At 38.5% G+C, this 17,389-nt stretch overlaps 1 protein-coding gene across 2 annotated transcripts in view; it reads left to right on the forward strand.

Annotated features, from left to right (window-relative positions):
- The first annotated feature begins 579 nt into the window (after positions 1-579).
- MLLT3 (MLLT3 super elongation complex subunit) overlaps positions 580-17,389 on the forward strand; it is a 285,685-nt gene continuing 268,875 nt past the window's right edge. The window contains exons 1-2 of one of the 2 annotated variants that reach the window (XM_001108646.5): positions 580-851; positions 2,264-2,444. In XM_001108646.5, the coding sequence (XP_001108646.5) occupies positions 840-851; positions 2,264-2,444 (193 nt within the window). In that variant the 5' untranslated portion in view covers positions 580-839. Of the gene's footprint in view, positions 852-1,107; positions 1,316-2,263; positions 2,445-17,389 lie in introns of those variants that run through there. The other variant, XM_015117619.3, reaches the window with a different exon arrangement.

Genomic DNA, 17,389 nt, shown 5'->3' on the forward strand with positions numbered 1-17,389 from the left:
TGGGGCAGGGGGCCAGGGGATCGTTGCGGGTTAGAACAGCCTCAGTGATTGCTATTTTCATGCTCGTTTTTTGCAGGATAGCATTTCTCTCTCTCTCTTTAAATAAGTTTGTTTGGGTGTGAGTTCTTGTCTTTTCAGCACAAAACCATAGAAATACGTGGTGGAAAGTAAAAGAAAGCCCACTCCCTCCTCCCCGTGCGTGCTAGCTAAGGACTTGATTTAACACCCCTTCTCCGGCTGCTGGGGGCTCTAAGCAGTGGCTACATTCCAGCAGTTTTAATCCGTTTTTTATTGTAGGGCGAGCAGAGTTTACACAGGGGCTGGGATGGCTCCCCAGCTGGCCGCTCTCCCTAGTCCCGCGCCCCCTCCCTGCCACCCCCGCAGCAGGAACCTGTTACTTTAAGCAAGGCTTTCCAGTGTGGCGCTGCGGGCCGCCGGGGTTTCGGAAGGTGGCAGGTGATTGGCTCTTTCGAGCTCCCCCTGGCTCGCTCGCTCGGCCTCCCCGCGCGCTCCGCCCCGCCCGCAAGCCCTCCCTCCGCCCCGCGAGGCTCGGAGCCCGGGTGTCAGGCGCCACGGCGCATGCTCCGGAATCATCTTCTTTACCCTGGAGCTGCTGCTGCTGCTGCTGCTTTTGCTTTTGGGGCTGAGTTTAATAAGCGAGCGAGCGAGCGAGCGAGCAAGCGAGCGCGGGGGGAAAAAGGCAGAGAATGTCCGCCATCTACCCTCCGCTCCTGGGCGCGCTCTCATTCATAGCAGCCTCTTCATGAATTACAGCTGAGGGGGGGCGGAGGAGGGGGGGGTACCACACAACACCCCAGCAAACCTCCGGGCCCCCAGGCATGGCTAGCTCGGTAAGTACGCGCAAAAATAATAATAAAAGACCTCCCCCACTTTCCTTCCTCGCCCTGCGCCGCCGCAGCCCAGACAGCGCCAGCGCTCCGCGGTTCCAATTAGAGAAAGGTTGGTACGGCTTGCAGGGAGCTGCCGCCTCTCCCTCAGCCTCCGCTCCCCTCCTCCCCCACCCCCCCGGCGCGCGCGCACACACAGACACACACACACTCACACACGCTCACACTCGCCCCTCCACCCCCCGCGCCTCCCTCCCTCCTCGCCTCTTTGCAATCACAAGAAGCGCACTCACACACTCCCTCTCGCTCACACGCGCGCACTCACACACACACTCACGGTGGAAGGAGGCGAATAATAACTCAGCCATATTTCAGTCGCCGCTGCCGGGAGCTGCGGGCACAGTCCGGGGACGCGGCGAGCAGCCTCGGCGGCCGCACCTCCGCAAAGCGCCGCGGCCGCTACGATGGTGCGTTCTCCGCGGCGCGCGTGTGTCAGCCGGAGTGTGCGGGGCTGACAGCGGCGGGGCCGCACGCAACTTTGCCCCAGCGCCGGGGGGTGCTGAGCGCGAGCCGAGGCTCGGCGGCTGTCCGCCCGCCGCCCTGCCTTTCTGAATTTCATTTTTGAGGGGGAGGTGGGAGATACTTTGGAGCCACTTTGGCTCTTGAAAGTGTGTTGCGGGGTCTCGGTTCGACTGGCCTCGCCGATCGCCTGGGGCTTTTAGTTGGGGGGTGCGGGGTGCTTTAAGTTATGGATGCCTCGGTGTGTTTTCCTGCGGGCGTGTGTGTGTGTGTGTGTTTCAATGTGTGTGTGACGATGTCTCATTTTTGTTGTGCACGAACCCCGTGGCAAGAGCACGGGAGTTTGTGCCCATCAGCAGAGGCTGCCTGTAGTTTCCATTCCGCCTGGCACAGCGCTCCACACGCACGCACACACACACGTACACAAAGACTTCCTCGGCGTGTGCCTGTCGCCGCGGTACTTTCGGGGAGGGGGCTCGCCAGGAACCCTTCGGTCCCTCTGGGTCCCAGCCACCTACCCTTCCACGCCGGAAAACCGCCCCGGCATTGCCTTCTGATTTGTTTCCGATGCATTTGTTATCGTGCTTGTCGTGGCTGAGTGTGTTCTCCCTCTTTCCCTGACCCTTTTCCCGACTGGGGATAACATTCCGTTACAATCCTGTCCGATGTGGATGCGGGGCCCGGGGCGCCTGGGGCCGAGCCGGGCCGGCCGGGCGGGTATATTTGGGGGTGTGGGATGTGCGCGCCCACGCGCGTGAAACGTGGATGCAGAGGGCACCGCCGTTTCCTTTTATGTGCGTTTCAAGAAGGAGGAAAAAAAATGTCAGGCGCAACGTTCACTGCCGAAACGTCGCCTTCCTGTTGTTCACGGCTGTCTCTCCTCCCCCTGCCCGCAGTGTGCCGTGCAGGTGAAGCTGGAGCTGGGGCACCGCGCCCAGGTGAGGAAAAAACCCACCGTGGAGGGCTTCACCCACGACTGGATGGTGTTCGTACGCGGCCCGGAGCACAGTAACATACAGCACTTTGTGGAGAAAGTCGTCTTCCACTTGCACGAAAGCTTTCCTAGGCCAAAAAGAGGTAGGGCTCGAATACAAAAGGGTCTTGATAAAAAATGTCTTTGCTTGGCGAGGAAACAATCGCTTGGCCCGGGCGGTCCCGCTGCCCCGCTCCCCGCCCCCCGCGCCGCGCTCGCCGGCGTAGCCTCGGGATCCGGGTGCGCGGCGCCGCGCGGGCCAGGTCCCGGCTCCCGCCTGCCCGCGCGCGCGCGACTTCGGCTTGGTGAAAGTCACCGCAGAGAAAGGACCGTCAGGTGTCGAGTGTTTATTCATCCCAAGCCAGCCCTCACCAGTCCTCTGGGGTTAGCCGCGGGTTCTGTGGGGAAGGTGCAATTAGTTGTTGAGTTTGGAGATGTGGGGAATGGGGCTGGAGGGAATAAACACTTTGCGTGTGTGTGTGTGTGTGTGTGTGTGTGTCCTAGAGAAATTAAGATTTACCTGTGTTATTAGCAAAGAATGTATTGGATGTAGTTATTGTTCGGGCTTGGCAAGTCAGTTCTCTTTCGGGTCGTCTCTGCTTTCCTGTCTGTGTATGAGGCACCAGGTACCAGTTGCCATAGACTTTTCTTTTTGTGGCTTAGCCACCGCCACACCCCACTCCAGTCTGGATTTTATGTTTACTTGGGGGGCTTACTCGTTCCTCCCTCCCACCCCCGCGTGGCACTTGACTGCTCCTTTGATTCTGAGCAACGTTACAAAGTGTCTGCCGGATGTGATCTGCAGGGAGACGGTTCTTGCAAAGGTCGAAGCTAAGTTTAAGAGGAACATTGTGGAGGAAGCCTTTTGCTTTAGTCCCTCCCCACCTTGGTTCTTAGCCTTGGAGTCTAGTTTGCATAATCCTAGAGGGCCTCTGCGGTCCCAAACATTTTCCATAATGGGCAGGACAGTTTTGGAAAAAAGAAACGGAGTGTCATTTTGAAAGAAATTTAAAGAGGGTTTGAGAAATACCGATTTCTTTTCCCTTCAACCTCTGGAAAGCTAATGTGTGGTTGTTTTAGTTGGATTAGTGAAGGTAACAGTACAAATACAATAAGGTGCTTTGTTTGTGAGCAGGTTTATTTATCTAAGTCGACACAATGGTTAGTAGTTATCTTCCATTTGATCCGTAATCTTTATTGGCATCTAGAACTCCTGCCGTTTCTTAGAGTAACATCATAATAAATCCATTCCGCTTAGAGCTATGTGGAAATTATTGAACATTCTGGGGGCTGAATAAAGAAAGGAGAAATGCCGTGTGCCTTAGAGGTGGCAGGGGTTTGTATTGGTGCTTATTTTTGTTTCCAGGGCTCCTGTAATGGGAAGTAGGATTGTGTTTTTTGGCTTTAGTGGTTTGGTTTATATCTCCTCCTGAAAACTTGAACAGTTGAATTTGATGGTCTTTGTTGGATGGTTAATAAACCAATCCAGTTTCTTATGGAGGGCTAGAAATATGCATGGCCTATAGGAAATAACATTTGAAATTTGTTAGCATTTTCTGTTAAAATATAGTCAGAGATTATTATATTTTATATTTCCTCCAAACTGGTAAGGATGAGCGATGTCAAGTTTCTGTCACTGATGAGGTTGATGTGATGCTTCTTGGAATCTCTCGCTCCCTTTCCATGTGTCTGTAGAACAGAGGAGTTTAAACAAAAGAAACCACCTTCTAATATCCTTGGTACACATTATTACTACTACTTGGCTACAGTTTGCTTCAAGGTGAAATAAGCTTTTAAAAAGCAACATTTATTAGGAAAATTAACTCAGTTGGCAGAAGATGTAGCTCTTAAGGTAACTTTGTTTAGACACCTTGACAATCAACAAATTGACATTATAAAATTAAAGATGATCAACCTCTATTTTACCATTGTTTTTCTGCTTCAGTGGATGCGTGTACTGATGTTACTTTTATTTCCTATACTTAACGATTTTCTGTCTAGCCTGAGGGAACATGAGGGTGCTGCTCACATAGGCCACACCTGGGAGTTGTTGCTAGGCGTGGTAAGCTGCTTGATAGCAGTGATGCCTTCTCAGAGGTCTCTGGTGAGAGATGTCTGCTTGTCGGTTGGACTCCTCAATTTTTATACTCAACTGTGGAGGTTCTCTATGCAGTCCATAAGCCATTGTTTTAAAATGTTTATTTTTGGATTTTTATTTGTATGCGTGCTTCCCATGATGTGACAAGTCCTGGGAAAAGTGCCAGCTTACATTGCCCAGGAGAGACCTTGTCATACTGTAATTACACATGATTCAGATTGCAAGAGAAGGTTTCTCTGTACATTGGGAATAGTTAGTTGTAAGTTCAAGCAACACCAAACATGCCACTTAATCCTGGGACTTATTTTTTGGCTTATAAAGTCTTTCAAAATGATAAGAATAAATATAGAATAAGAACGCCAGGAATTTCTATGTCTACTTCCAGTACCTTTTAGGGTGCTATGTTAGCTATATTGTAGATCTGTAAGTGATAGAGTAAAATTCTACCAACTGGAAATTGGCGAAACTGCAAATATGAATTTGTGAGAAATCCGAGTTATAAGATCTTTAAAAGAAATGCTCATATTCTATAATAAATAAGCTGTGTTGGCTCTAGTGACAATCTGAATCACTTTCACTGTATACAGTAGCTGCTAAACAGAGATGAGCCTTGGACTGAGGATGAACTGCTCAACCACAAAGATGAATGAGTCCTTAGTTTTGTAAATCTTTGGTTTGGAAAAGTGAATTGATTTTCAGGTTGATTTCCTTTACTTCACAGTAATATTAGAACTTGTAGGAGAAGAAATGATAGTATTTTTAACTTGTGGCCTAATAAGAATTATGTATACCATTTCAGAATTGAGCTAATTGGATTTGAATTAATGAGGTTTTACTCTGTGATAAATATGTGTGGGAGACCTTCAGTTTAAAACTACTGGCACTAAATCTTAGAAAAGAGATTTTGATGAAATGGTGAAGCCTGGAATGTCTATTAGCCATGACAAAACAGGTAGGCCAGAGTATGATGCATTTTTAAACTATCTACCTGCAAAAAAAGACAATCTTATTTATTAGTACCAAAGATTTGTACTAGTCTGATATGACTGAAATTAGTAGTCACATTTGAAACATTTCTTTTAAAATATTAATGTTTTTGTTTTTAGTATCATGTGAATTTGGACTTACTTTCCAGTTACAGCCATCCTTACTATTGCAATTTGTTTCACAGACATTTATGATATGAAATCTATTGCTTATTATTTTATGGAAGCTAATTTGGCCACTGGTATGATTTGATAGCTTTTTATTTGTAGCCTTAGTCCTTTGAGTGGGCAGATAAAGCGTAATAAATCCACTCTAACAATTTTCCTGTAAGTGTTAGAGCCCAGCTTTACTGCATAGTTTGATTTGTGTTAAATGGTCTTCTGAAATAATTTGGATAAGTTTTTATCAAGGTAACTAATATTTGAGGGCTTACTAGCTAAGAAGTTGTGTGCATCTGGTATATTTTCTCTTCTGAGTCATTTAAAAGATATAAGGAAGAAAAATGAAGATGGGTGACTATTGTGATACATTCAGTGAGTGTTATTTGTGCAGGGTCTGTATGAAATTTAGATGACCAGTGAGTACAGTTTTACTACTGTGCATTTTGAAGCACATAAAGTATAATTTTCCAAGGCACTTAAAAGCTGAATTGTTGGAGGAAATCTCATATTCTGTGGGCGAGAATGTAAATTGGGCAGGGGTATTTTGGAGAACATTGGCAAGGTCTATTAAGATTTTTAATGTTTATACTGTTTAGCCTAGCAAATTTACTTCTAGGAATTTTCTGACAAATATGTTCTCACAAGTACACAAAGATACAGCATGTTTCTTGTGACTGTTCTTGTAACAGTCAAAATTTGGAAGCAAGCCATATAGGGGCCCTCAACTAGATACAATTAAATGATGATAATCTGTAAAAAAAGGTATATCTATTTATAGATGCAGGAAGATCTTCAAGAAGAATTAAGTGAAATAAGGCAAGTCACTAAATCATTGTGATCTCATTTTTAAAAAAAGTTCTTATGCAGATAAGTATATGTGTGTGTATAAATGCATATGTCTATAAATAAGTAAATTTGTATTAGTGGGCATCAAACTCTTACCAGTAGTTTTCTTTAGTAGCTACTTATGGTGGTGGTGATGGGAGGTTATTTTTGTAGTATTTGATTTTTTTAAAAGTTAACTCTGTATATTTAAAACATTACAATGAGCACACATTACTTTTTAAAACTGAAAAAGAATAAAGAACCAATATATAGAATATTGTTTTAAAAATAGGGATTAGCATGTAGCTGTCTAAAAGTTAAAGATCTAAAAGTGATCTTTAATATCTTGAGTAGATATTGTTGCTTAAAGATGAAGAGAATTTGGGGTTAGTAATTACAGACTTGTATTCAAATGCTGGTTTAAGAGACTCCTTGTGTGGTTTTGGACAAGTTACTTCTGTATCTGTTTTCTCATTTGCATTATGGAAATGATGATAAAATAGAACTATTAAGTTGAGGTTGAAATATGAATCAACTGTTGTCAAATTTATTGGGCTTAAGACCTTTTACACTTACAAATTGAGGAACACAAAGAGTTGTTTTGTGTAAGTTATATCTATTAATTTTCCTGTATTAGAAATTAAAATAGAGACATTTAAAGGACATTATTAATTTGTTTAAAGGTAATAACTTATTACATGTTAACATATAAGTAAATTTTAATGAAAAATTAACATTTTCTTTAAAAACACTGACAAAAGGGACATTGTTTATTTTTCCTTCCCCCCCCCCCCCCTCAAATCTCTTTGTTTTAATAGAAGACACCTAGGTCCTCTTACCTGCTTCTCTTTTCAGTCTATTGTGTTATCACATGTGCTGGAGCCTCTGGAAAACTCTGCTGTACACTCATGAGAGAATGAGAATTGAAAAAGGCAAATAACTTCATAGATTTTATTATATATATAGTTTTGACATCACCAATCACCTGAAAAGATCATAGGGATCCTGAGGTCCTAATTCTACACTCTGAGAACTGCTGGTAGAAAGTATTTGGCATACAATCTGGCACACATAAATTGCCCAATATATGGAAGCTGATTGTTATTATTGTTGCTAATAAAAATTTATTTAATGGAAACAGAAAAGGTAAATCTTCCAAGGTATTTGCCTCATTAAATTCCAGTGAATGATTACCTAACAATAGTTTTTTCAGAAAAGGAAAATTTAAACTTGGGTTTTTCTGGACATATTTTATAGTTACTGTCACTGTCCATTCTTTTTTTTTTTTTTTTGACAGGGTCTGGCCCTGTCACCCAGGCTGGGTTGTAATTGTGTCATTTCAGCTCATTGCAACCTCCACCTCCTGGACTCAAGCCATCCTCCCATCCCCTGGTCTCACGCCATCCTCCCATCTCCTGGTCTCAAGCCACTTCCCCAGTAGGTCAAACTACAGGCAATTTGTGTGTGTGTGTGTTTTTTTGGTAGAGATGGGGTTTCACTGTGTTGTCCAGACTGGTCTCCAATTCCTCGGCCCAGGCAATCCACCAGCCTCGAATTCCCAAATTGCTGGGATTACAGGCATGAGCCATTGTGCCGGGCCTATCACTGTCCATTCTATGATGCATTACCTGAATTATACAGAAGTCTTTTATATTCATTATTGTAGGTGCCCCTCTGTAGAACTACCTATCTTTGCGAAGTAGGCCAGGCAGGGATATCACTTGGTTTGATAATTTTGCCTTAAAGGTCCTTTGTTCCTTCTCTTGGTTCTTTGAAGTTTCTTTCCCATGGGTCTTCCATGGACCAACCTTGGCCTGTTTCTTGCCTTTCTAGTCATTTATTACAGGTAATCCCCACTACTTAACATCACTTTTATAGTTCTAAGATATATAACTTTTCTTGTTTTGAATCTTCAAAAGAGATGTTATAGAAGTTGGGAAATTACATGGCACAATTGTAGCTTTTGTGAAAAACCTTGTTCATTTTTTTAAACAAATGAAATGTTTTTTTCTAATTTATAAATATTTGTTCATTGTAGAAAAGTCAAAACATAGAGAAGTTATCTGAAATTTTCATATATAACCATAGTTAATAGTTGTTAGACATCTTTATATATATACACATACACATCAATATTAACTATTAACATTCATTCATTCAACAACTGTGTGTGTGTGTTTTTTAGCTCCTACTATGCGTGTGTGTGCCTGCCTGCCTCCCTCCCTCCCTCACTCCCTCTCTCCCTCCTTCCTTTCCTTCCTTCTTTCTTTCATTTTGGGACAGAGTTTCCCTCTTGTCACCTAGGCTGGAGTGCAATGGCATGATCTTGGCTCACTGCAACCTTTGCCTCCTGGGTTCAAGTAATTCTCCTGCCTCAGCCTCCTAAGTAGCTGGGATTATAGGCATGCGCCACCACGCCTGGCTAATTTTGTATTTTTAGTAGAGATGGGGTTTCACCATGTTGGCCAGGCTGGTCTCGAACTCCTGACCTCAGGTGATCCTCCCGCCTTTACCTCCCAAAGTGCTGAGATTACAGGCATGCGCCACCGCACCCGGCCCTAGCACCCTTCTTAGAACTGGAGATAAAGCACAGAGGAACATTCCTACCCTTGTGGCATATCATCTTTTAAAATTGTTGGATTTTTCTGGCATGACATTGTATATGGCTTTATTATGCTTCATTTGGATTGTTCCCAGTTTTGATTTGTTATGAATAATGCTGTGATGGACATCTTTGGCATTCATTTTGATGGTTTTTCTAATAATTTACTTACGTTAAATTTCTAGAAGGGAAGTAGTGGAGTTAAAAGGTATACAGAGTTAAAATTTTGTTATATATTACCAAACTTTCCTCCAAAAAGATTGTCCCAGTTTATATTTCCTCAGGCATATGAACTAGAAATTAACAGCTTAAAAAAAATCTTTGCCAATCTGTATAGAAAAATGACCTCATTTTGGTTTGCATTTATATGATTAGCAGTGCCACGTATCTTTCCTTATGTATTTATTTACCATTTGTCTTTTGTGATGTGCCTTTTTTGCCCTTTGTAGTCTATGGCTGCTTTTTTTAATTAAAAAAAAAAAAAAAGGCATGGGGAAATGCAGAGAATGATATAACAAACATTCAAATCCCCACTACCAAGAATGAGTAAATGTTTACATATTATCATATTTGATTCCTTGTTCGGATTCTGGAGAATTAACTATTAGAGATGCAGCTAATGTTTTAAAATGCTTCCCAGCCTTTTCTTCCAACCCTTCTGCCTTTCTTCTGTTCTATTTATCTTGCACATTTATATTGCTTACAAATAATAATGTATTGTATCTTAAAATCAACATGAAGAGGATCATGCTAGTGAATCTTTTTTTTCAATTGAGATATAATTCACATGCAAAATTCACCCTTTTAAAGGGTGCAAGTCTGTGGTTTTTAGTATATTTGTAAGGTTGTATAACCATTGCCATTATTTAATACCAGAATATTTTTATGAGTGAATACATTTTCATCTTGCTTTTTTCACCTGCTCAATTATGTTTCTGAACCTATCCACATTTCAAAGAGCCATGTCATTCTCTTCAATTTCCTCTGCTTAGTATTTCATCATGGGAATATATTATATACCTTACTTTTCTGTTTTCCTATTAAGAAATAAATAGGTCATTTTCTGTTCTGTGCAGTGAGCATCTTTGTGCATGTTACCTTGTGCAGATGAACAAGGGTTTGGACATAGGCCTAGATTTTGAGTTACTGAATTGTGGGCATGTGTGTCTTCATTTGTACTAGCTGTTGTCAGATTGCTCTAAAAAGTGGTTGTGACAGTTTATACTTTGTCAAGAAAATGAGTACCATTTTTCTTCTATATCTTTGCCAATTTTGGCTATTTTAATATTTCCTATTTTTCAGAGTTGAAATTTGGTATCTTTTTGTTTTCATTTACATTTCTCTGGTTCCTGGTAGGATTGAGCATTTTATATGTATTTATTGACTATTTTGATTTCCTCTTTATTGACTTCTTTTTATATCTTTTTTCTTAAAAAAGAGATTGGGATGTTTGTCATTTTCTTGTTTGTAGGATGTTCTTCCTTTGTTATTTGTGTTGAAAATATCTTGCCTCATTTTTTTTTAAATCTTGATTTATGGTATCTTTTCACCATATGCAAGCTTTTAATTTTGTCAGATTGATGTGCTTTATTTTGTTTTGTTTTCCTCTCTGGGCTTAGGGTCTTATTTAAGAATTTAGTTAGTGGCCATAGTAATGTGCTTACCCAAAAGGCATTATATATGTAGGATACAGTGGAAGACTGAGGGAGATACAAATAAGAGTAAGAGGAGGTCCCTGCCTTCAATGTGCTTGTATCTTTTTAGAGCTGGAAAGGACACTTGAGATTCTTCATCTTCAATTACCCTTTCGTTTTACTTTTAATCAGAAGCCTAGAAATGTAGAGCGATCTTGCATGTAGACACAATGAGTCACAAGTATGCCTGTGCAAAGATAACTAGTAATAAATGGTGGTCAATGTTTACTTTTAAAACATTGAGTAATTATTCACTTATATTAGCAGACAAATGTTCAGCAATAGCTGCTTTTGTAGACATGATCTAGGATTTAATTAAATAGTGGTCACCATGGTAGATGCTGTTTAAAAGGAAAAAGTTCTATAGCTACTTTCAGACAAAATCAAATTCTCTATATGAATTAAGGTTTTCCTTTGAGATTAAATCTTTAGAAAAAATTGTTGCTGAGTGGTAGTTATCTCCTGATATTTTGTCCCCAACTCACCCAGTGGTAAGAATTGCAATTACATGAAGGATGCAGAGTGTTGTTTTAAGAAGTAATGTTGCATGCCTTAATCCTTTCAACTTAAGTGTGATAAGTTTGCAGTGGTTGAAGACTGAAGAAGGCTATTACGATAGAATTTCTAAAAAGATAAGGCTAGCATTTGGGTGTTACTTAGTTGGTATGTAGCAGTTAACAATTAACTTTTTGGATAAAATCAAGTCACTATTTTTTATTAAAGAAAATTATGGCTTATCTTTAAAATAATGTTTGTTAGTGATTATAAAGATGATTAGTTACATTTAATTGGAGTTATTACACATATTAGAAGGTTGATATTCTCAGAGCCAAGTAAATTTTTTCTATTTTAAAATACTTGATTTTGTCAAAACTAGATTTGTTTTCTTTGTTCCCTTCCAATAGAAATTATCAGTTATTTCCTCATCGATACCAGGCCAAATTCTCTGTTTGTGTATATTGATTTTTAAAAACAAAATATATATTAACAGTTTCCTGAAGTATTAATAATAATAGCAGTGGCTTGGAGAGTAGGGAGGTAATTTGCCTCTCAATGTTTTCAGATATAAATTTAGTCTGAATGATGCCTTTTCATTTTTGCAGCTAGGTTTTTATGTCCAATTTCCCCTGCCACCTTCCAAGGATGGTACTGGGGATAGCATACTGTCTGATTATTCCAGGTATCTATTCATTTGATAAACATATAAAACACTTTCGGTGTTTAAAAACAGAGTTCTTTGTAGACTTTGTATCATCTTTACCCTTTACCCCAAATACTTCATTAATATGAATAATGAAAGCAAAATAATGAAAGCCTTTTTTTGTATCAAAGAAACATTCTTCTATTTCACATAGTATTTTCCTTCATTTTATTTATTTCTCTGCTTCTCTATAATAAGCAGCTGTTTTATAGAGGTTCAGTGAAAAATGGGGGGTTTGGGCTGTTGAGATTTAGTTGCATTTAGCGGAATAGGTTATTTGAAAATGTTGACACGGTTCAAGATTATCTGATGCTTGTTGTATGACTTTTTCTCTGTTTGCACAGAAATAGTAACTAGTGGGTTGGAAGCTAACTTTTCTCATTTTAGGGGCACCAAAGCAGCACGTGTTATGCATTACATGCTTTCATCAGTCCAACACTCCCCTCTCTTTGTATATGTTATCTCTTCTTCCTCCTGTGTTGCATTAGAGTTACACATCAGAAAGGATGGGACCTATGTTATCACTGTAGATACTACTTATAGCTTCATCAATGTGATATCTTGACCTGGAAGTTTGTGGCAACCATATAAAGGCAGGTATTGCAAGTCAGAAAAAGGGTTTCAGAATCCCTGACTTTACCTTCCACTCCTGGAAGTTATAAATTATTACTCAGATTTCTGAAACTCATTTCTTCTGCACCTCTAATAATTGACTTTGTGTAAATGGAACCACCACTTGAATTTAGCAGGAAACATTGTTTCTGCTGAGAATCACATTTTCTAGAGTGTGTTCTAGCATTTGTAATAGCCAAAAATAATTTTTTCTCTTTTCTCTTTTTTCCCTTATTCTTTCTTCACTTACTTTGGATGCTTAAAAAGAAAAACTAGACACAAGCTTGAAGGACTTGGCCAGCTCTATCATTTTTTTTTACTACCTAATCCACGAAATAACAACCAGCCTTTTAACTTTAAAAATAAGAGTCTAATGTATTCCAGTAACTGGTAGGAGCAGTATTTAGCAGTGCGGCAGGAAAGGCCCTGGCCTGAGAGGTAGAAAGGATGTGTTTGGACTGAATAAACTGTGTGGGCTTTGGCAGCTCTGAAAATACTGTTTTTCCTTGAGTTTTAAAAAGGATAAATTCTGCAATTGTCATTGATCTAGTGTTTTTATAACAATGAAATAATAACTACCCTTTATTAAATAGCTATATTGGTTATCATGCTAGACAATAGACATGTGGTGTATTTAATTTCTCACTCTTCCTAAGTAGTAGTTTGGAGAATGATATTTTTGAGAAAATAAAATATCGATATATGAACATCAGTGTATTGAAATTTTATCTTTTCTTATGATGAATGGACAGTGAAATGGGTGAAAGACTTGCTGCAGTAATAGGGAAGTAGAAGATAACATGAGTAATTCACCAAATAAGAGATTAAGTTACACTTGTAAAAGTTAATTTCTGATCATATTGTGCCATTCACCTCAACCATCAACTACTTGGAGGTTGGAGCATTTCAAGAACTCAGAAGACCACCCAGTGTTGATAGGAAACTTCTTCCTCAAACATGGCTCTTGACCATGCCATTAGATCTTTGGATTTTTCATGCTTTTTTGTCTTTTAAATAAAATAGACCTTGAAATTTTGTCACTTAATTTGCTTTTCTGAAGTATCACTTACCAGATATTAGTTGTGATTATATTATCAATAGAATAATATTAGAGGACTGCCCATGTAAGCTAATTGAGGACTGTCCGCATTATCATGTAAACAGGTTAGAAGAAAGTATATGAAATCTTTAATCATCCAACATACTTGTATACATACATATAAGAATAAATAGGGTTTTTCTATTTAATAATTCAAATGCTCAATTGAAGTTGTTCTGAAAAGCAAGTACCTTTCTACTCTTCAGTTGTAACATGCTATATAACTTTTAGGACAAAGAAAAAAATAATTCTAGTTAGCATTCCAATTCTATAAAGGAAATTGTCAAGCAGTTGATTAGAGCCAATAATTTAATTTATCCAAAAATACACAAATGCAGACATTTAAAATAGAGCTGCAAATAAATAGGAATTTTCTTATGTTGTAAAGGCTACACAAGAGCTTATAGTTAATGCTTCTTGACAGAGTATCTTTTTTTAGGTTAACATAATTGATTTAGTTCATTTTCTGTATTAGAATGGCTAGATTTGTTCATCTTTACCCCACCTTGTGAGAAGCACGTGACAGATAAAAATACATCACTGAAAAGATGGGAAGAAATGCTATCATAAAATATTAATGTAAGTGATTTCTGGGAGGTGGGATATCAGGAACTTCCTACTGTTGTCAGTAAAATTTGTTGACTTTTTCAAGTTTTCTTGAATGACTCATGTGAAAGTAAAACTAGTATTTAAATGTATATATGGGCACATTTACAATAGGACTTTTAGTTTTTTCTAAAAGTAATCTGGAACGTGATTAAGACTGTTTTTCCCAAGAAACATTTTCAAATTTTGTTATTTGACATTTTTGCCACCTTGTGGTTTTGAGTCTTTTCCTTTAATGTTACTATGAGTATTTGCACAATGTTTCATAAGTTGATCGTAAGCTTTAAATGGAGACATGTAGATAATGTTCTTACCTTTCTTAACATTTTGTATTGAAGTTATACAGGTAATGAGATTAACCTGATTTATAAATGTGTATTCATATAGGATAGTCTTGGTAACAGAAAGATACCATGTGTAATATATCAGTACAGTATACATTTTTGGAGTAGTAAAGAATGTTTTTGAAAAGTTCTGGTCTTTTTTTCCTGTGGAGTTTTGATAACTTTGATAATTAATATGTCTATCTTGCTGTATAGTGTTAAAAATTTTTCTAGAGCCTACATCTGACTTTAAAAATCAACTACAAATAAAAAGACTCATCAGGTTGTTTAGATATATGGTGATTATATTGAAGAATAAATAGTATTGATAATTGGAAATAAAAGACTCATTTCCAGTTTGTGCATCTTTGTATATAATTTGGAAGTTAGATATGAACTTTTAAGAAATAAAAAGTACCAAAACAAGTACCAAACATAAGGCATAGAGAAAAAAAAAGATTTGGGGCAGAGAAAGAAGTGGTCCTTTTTGGATGGAGAATTCATACATAATTCCATAAATACAAACTATTTTGATACTAAGATGATTTTATTAATATTTCATATATAAGCTGCAAAAATATCTAGAGGTTTTTACAAAGGGAAATTAGTACATAATTTCATGTTTTATGTACAATGCAGATTGATATGAATATTCCTTAAACATAACTAAAAATGATTTCTGCAAAATGAGGAGGTTAATTTTAGTTGTCTCCAAGGTCTCTCTGCAATCTAAAATTTATCTAAATAAGTCCATGATTTTATAATCTGTGAGAAAACACATTTGCATTTTGACATTAAACTTTAAAAGTGTGCTGTGCACTAATGCATAGCAAAGCTATGTGTCAAATAAAAATAAGGGTGTTTCCCTTTAGTAGTAGATAATTTTACAAAATCCATACATTCCAATTAGATTAACTCTACCTTAGAATGTTTGTGAAATGTAAACATTGATGTTTGTGATCTGGGTATTTCTTATTAGCTGCTTGAATACAATCGCAACTTCAAATTCTATTTGCTAGCATTTGGAATAAGATTATATTCCATGAACTTAATTTAGTTCTGCTGACAAATTTCTACTTAACTATGTCTATTCCTTTTGAGAGAATTCTGAGAGAATTCTAAATGTGATTTATAATGGCCTGGAATCCTTTCTTCAGGATTAAGGTATGTACAAGAATGACGAAAATGTACTCTTTGGCACAGTGACTACAGATGGCAATATTTATTTGCTACTTTTATTAGTAAATTGATTTATATAAATGTCTTAACTGCAAAAATAAAATAATAGTTTTAAAATTAAATAATTGTTTTAAAACTTGTTATAACCAAATACCCCAGAGACCAAGTTGAGGAGTGGAGAGTTTGAGCAATACGAAGACCTGGTTTGAGTATTGCAAAGAGATTCCAAATTGGCACCAAATGAAATAAAAATACTCATAAAATTTTGTTATAGGACAGACAAAACTATGGTAGATGACGATAGTGTACAAATGGCCCTTATTTGGAGCATATGGAGTGGGAGCATATTTTGCAGTGAAAGAGGAACCAGAGGACAAGGTGTTCTCTACTTGTAGGCTTGTAAAGACCTCTGAGTTTTCTTTATGTTATTGTAGAAAGACATTATTTTTGCTTTGGCGTGCTTAAAACTAAAGGGCAAATGATCCAAAAGAATAATCTTGAAATTCAATAGCAAGAGAACTACTTGACATTGTGGGCTGGAGGCCAGCAAACGTGGGGCTTTCATTGAATGCGTGGGAAATGGGGCAGGCCTGGAATTTAAAGAGACAGGGTGCAGTACCCTAGAAAAGAAAAGCCCTCCTGTATGATTTGCTTACTTGGAGAAAAAAAATAGACTTAAAGTTTTCTCTAAAGGATCTTTATTGGATCAACTATTTAAGGCATTGAAAGACACTGAGTGAATTTTTCCTAACTCCACCTCCCACACTCCCTAGCCATCTTCTCTTGTCTGAAATTGGTGCAGAGTAAAATTGTTTATAACAGAGCAGAAGCAGCTTTTCAAATAAAAGTACTTTGTAGCCTGTTCAAATGGAGTATAATGTAATTCTCTCTGAAATTGAGCACTTATTACTTTGTTTATGTAGCTGTTTTAAAAGTACGGGTGGGTGAAGGGGGTACAGCAGGAACCTCTGCTTTAGAAATTACTGTTTTTTTCTGAGTTTTCCTCCCCCATCCACTCATGAATCCCTCTTCACCCCTCCCCCACCTCCCGCAATCCCTCAATAAAATAGTATTTAAAAGACTTGAATAACCAGTCCTATGTACCAGCTTCTTGCTGGAGGCAATAATGTTGTACTATTTTCAATGGGTGGTCTTGAATCTCCATGGGAGATTTTACAGGCAGTGGGCTCCAAGACCCACTAAGTGTATTATATGAACATAACCAGCTAAATTTCCCAGCCATAGAGAATACGCAGGGATAGTTTTACATTATTGAATTCTCATCATTAATTACTTGCAAACTGATTAATTTTATTTGAAGAAGTTATGGTTTAAGTCCTTAAAGTGAAACATATTAACCCAGCATTTGGGAGTTACTTTTTAAAACCAGTAAGCCATTCGTAAGTGTGTCAATTTAGGAATATCCATTTGTGCATGTACTTTAATTATTAAATTTTAAGTAATTTGTACTCCTTTACGAAACCAACACTTAGTAATTGTCTTCAAATGCTTAATAGTTGAAGTGAGATTTCTTCTACTTAAGATAGTATAAAATGATGATATAGGACTCATAATCAGAAAGTATATTTGATATATTTATAATCAATTAGTATCTCTTACCTGTGGCGTATAGTATAAATGTTATACTAGCTTAAAATCTAA

The sequence above is a fragment of the Macaca mulatta genome, chromosome 15, assembly GCF_049350105.2.
Source record: "Macaca mulatta isolate MMU2019108-1 chromosome 15, T2T-MMU8v2.0, whole genome shotgun sequence".
Classification (NCBI taxonomy): Eukaryota; Metazoa; Chordata; class Mammalia; order Primates; family Cercopithecidae; genus Macaca; species Macaca mulatta.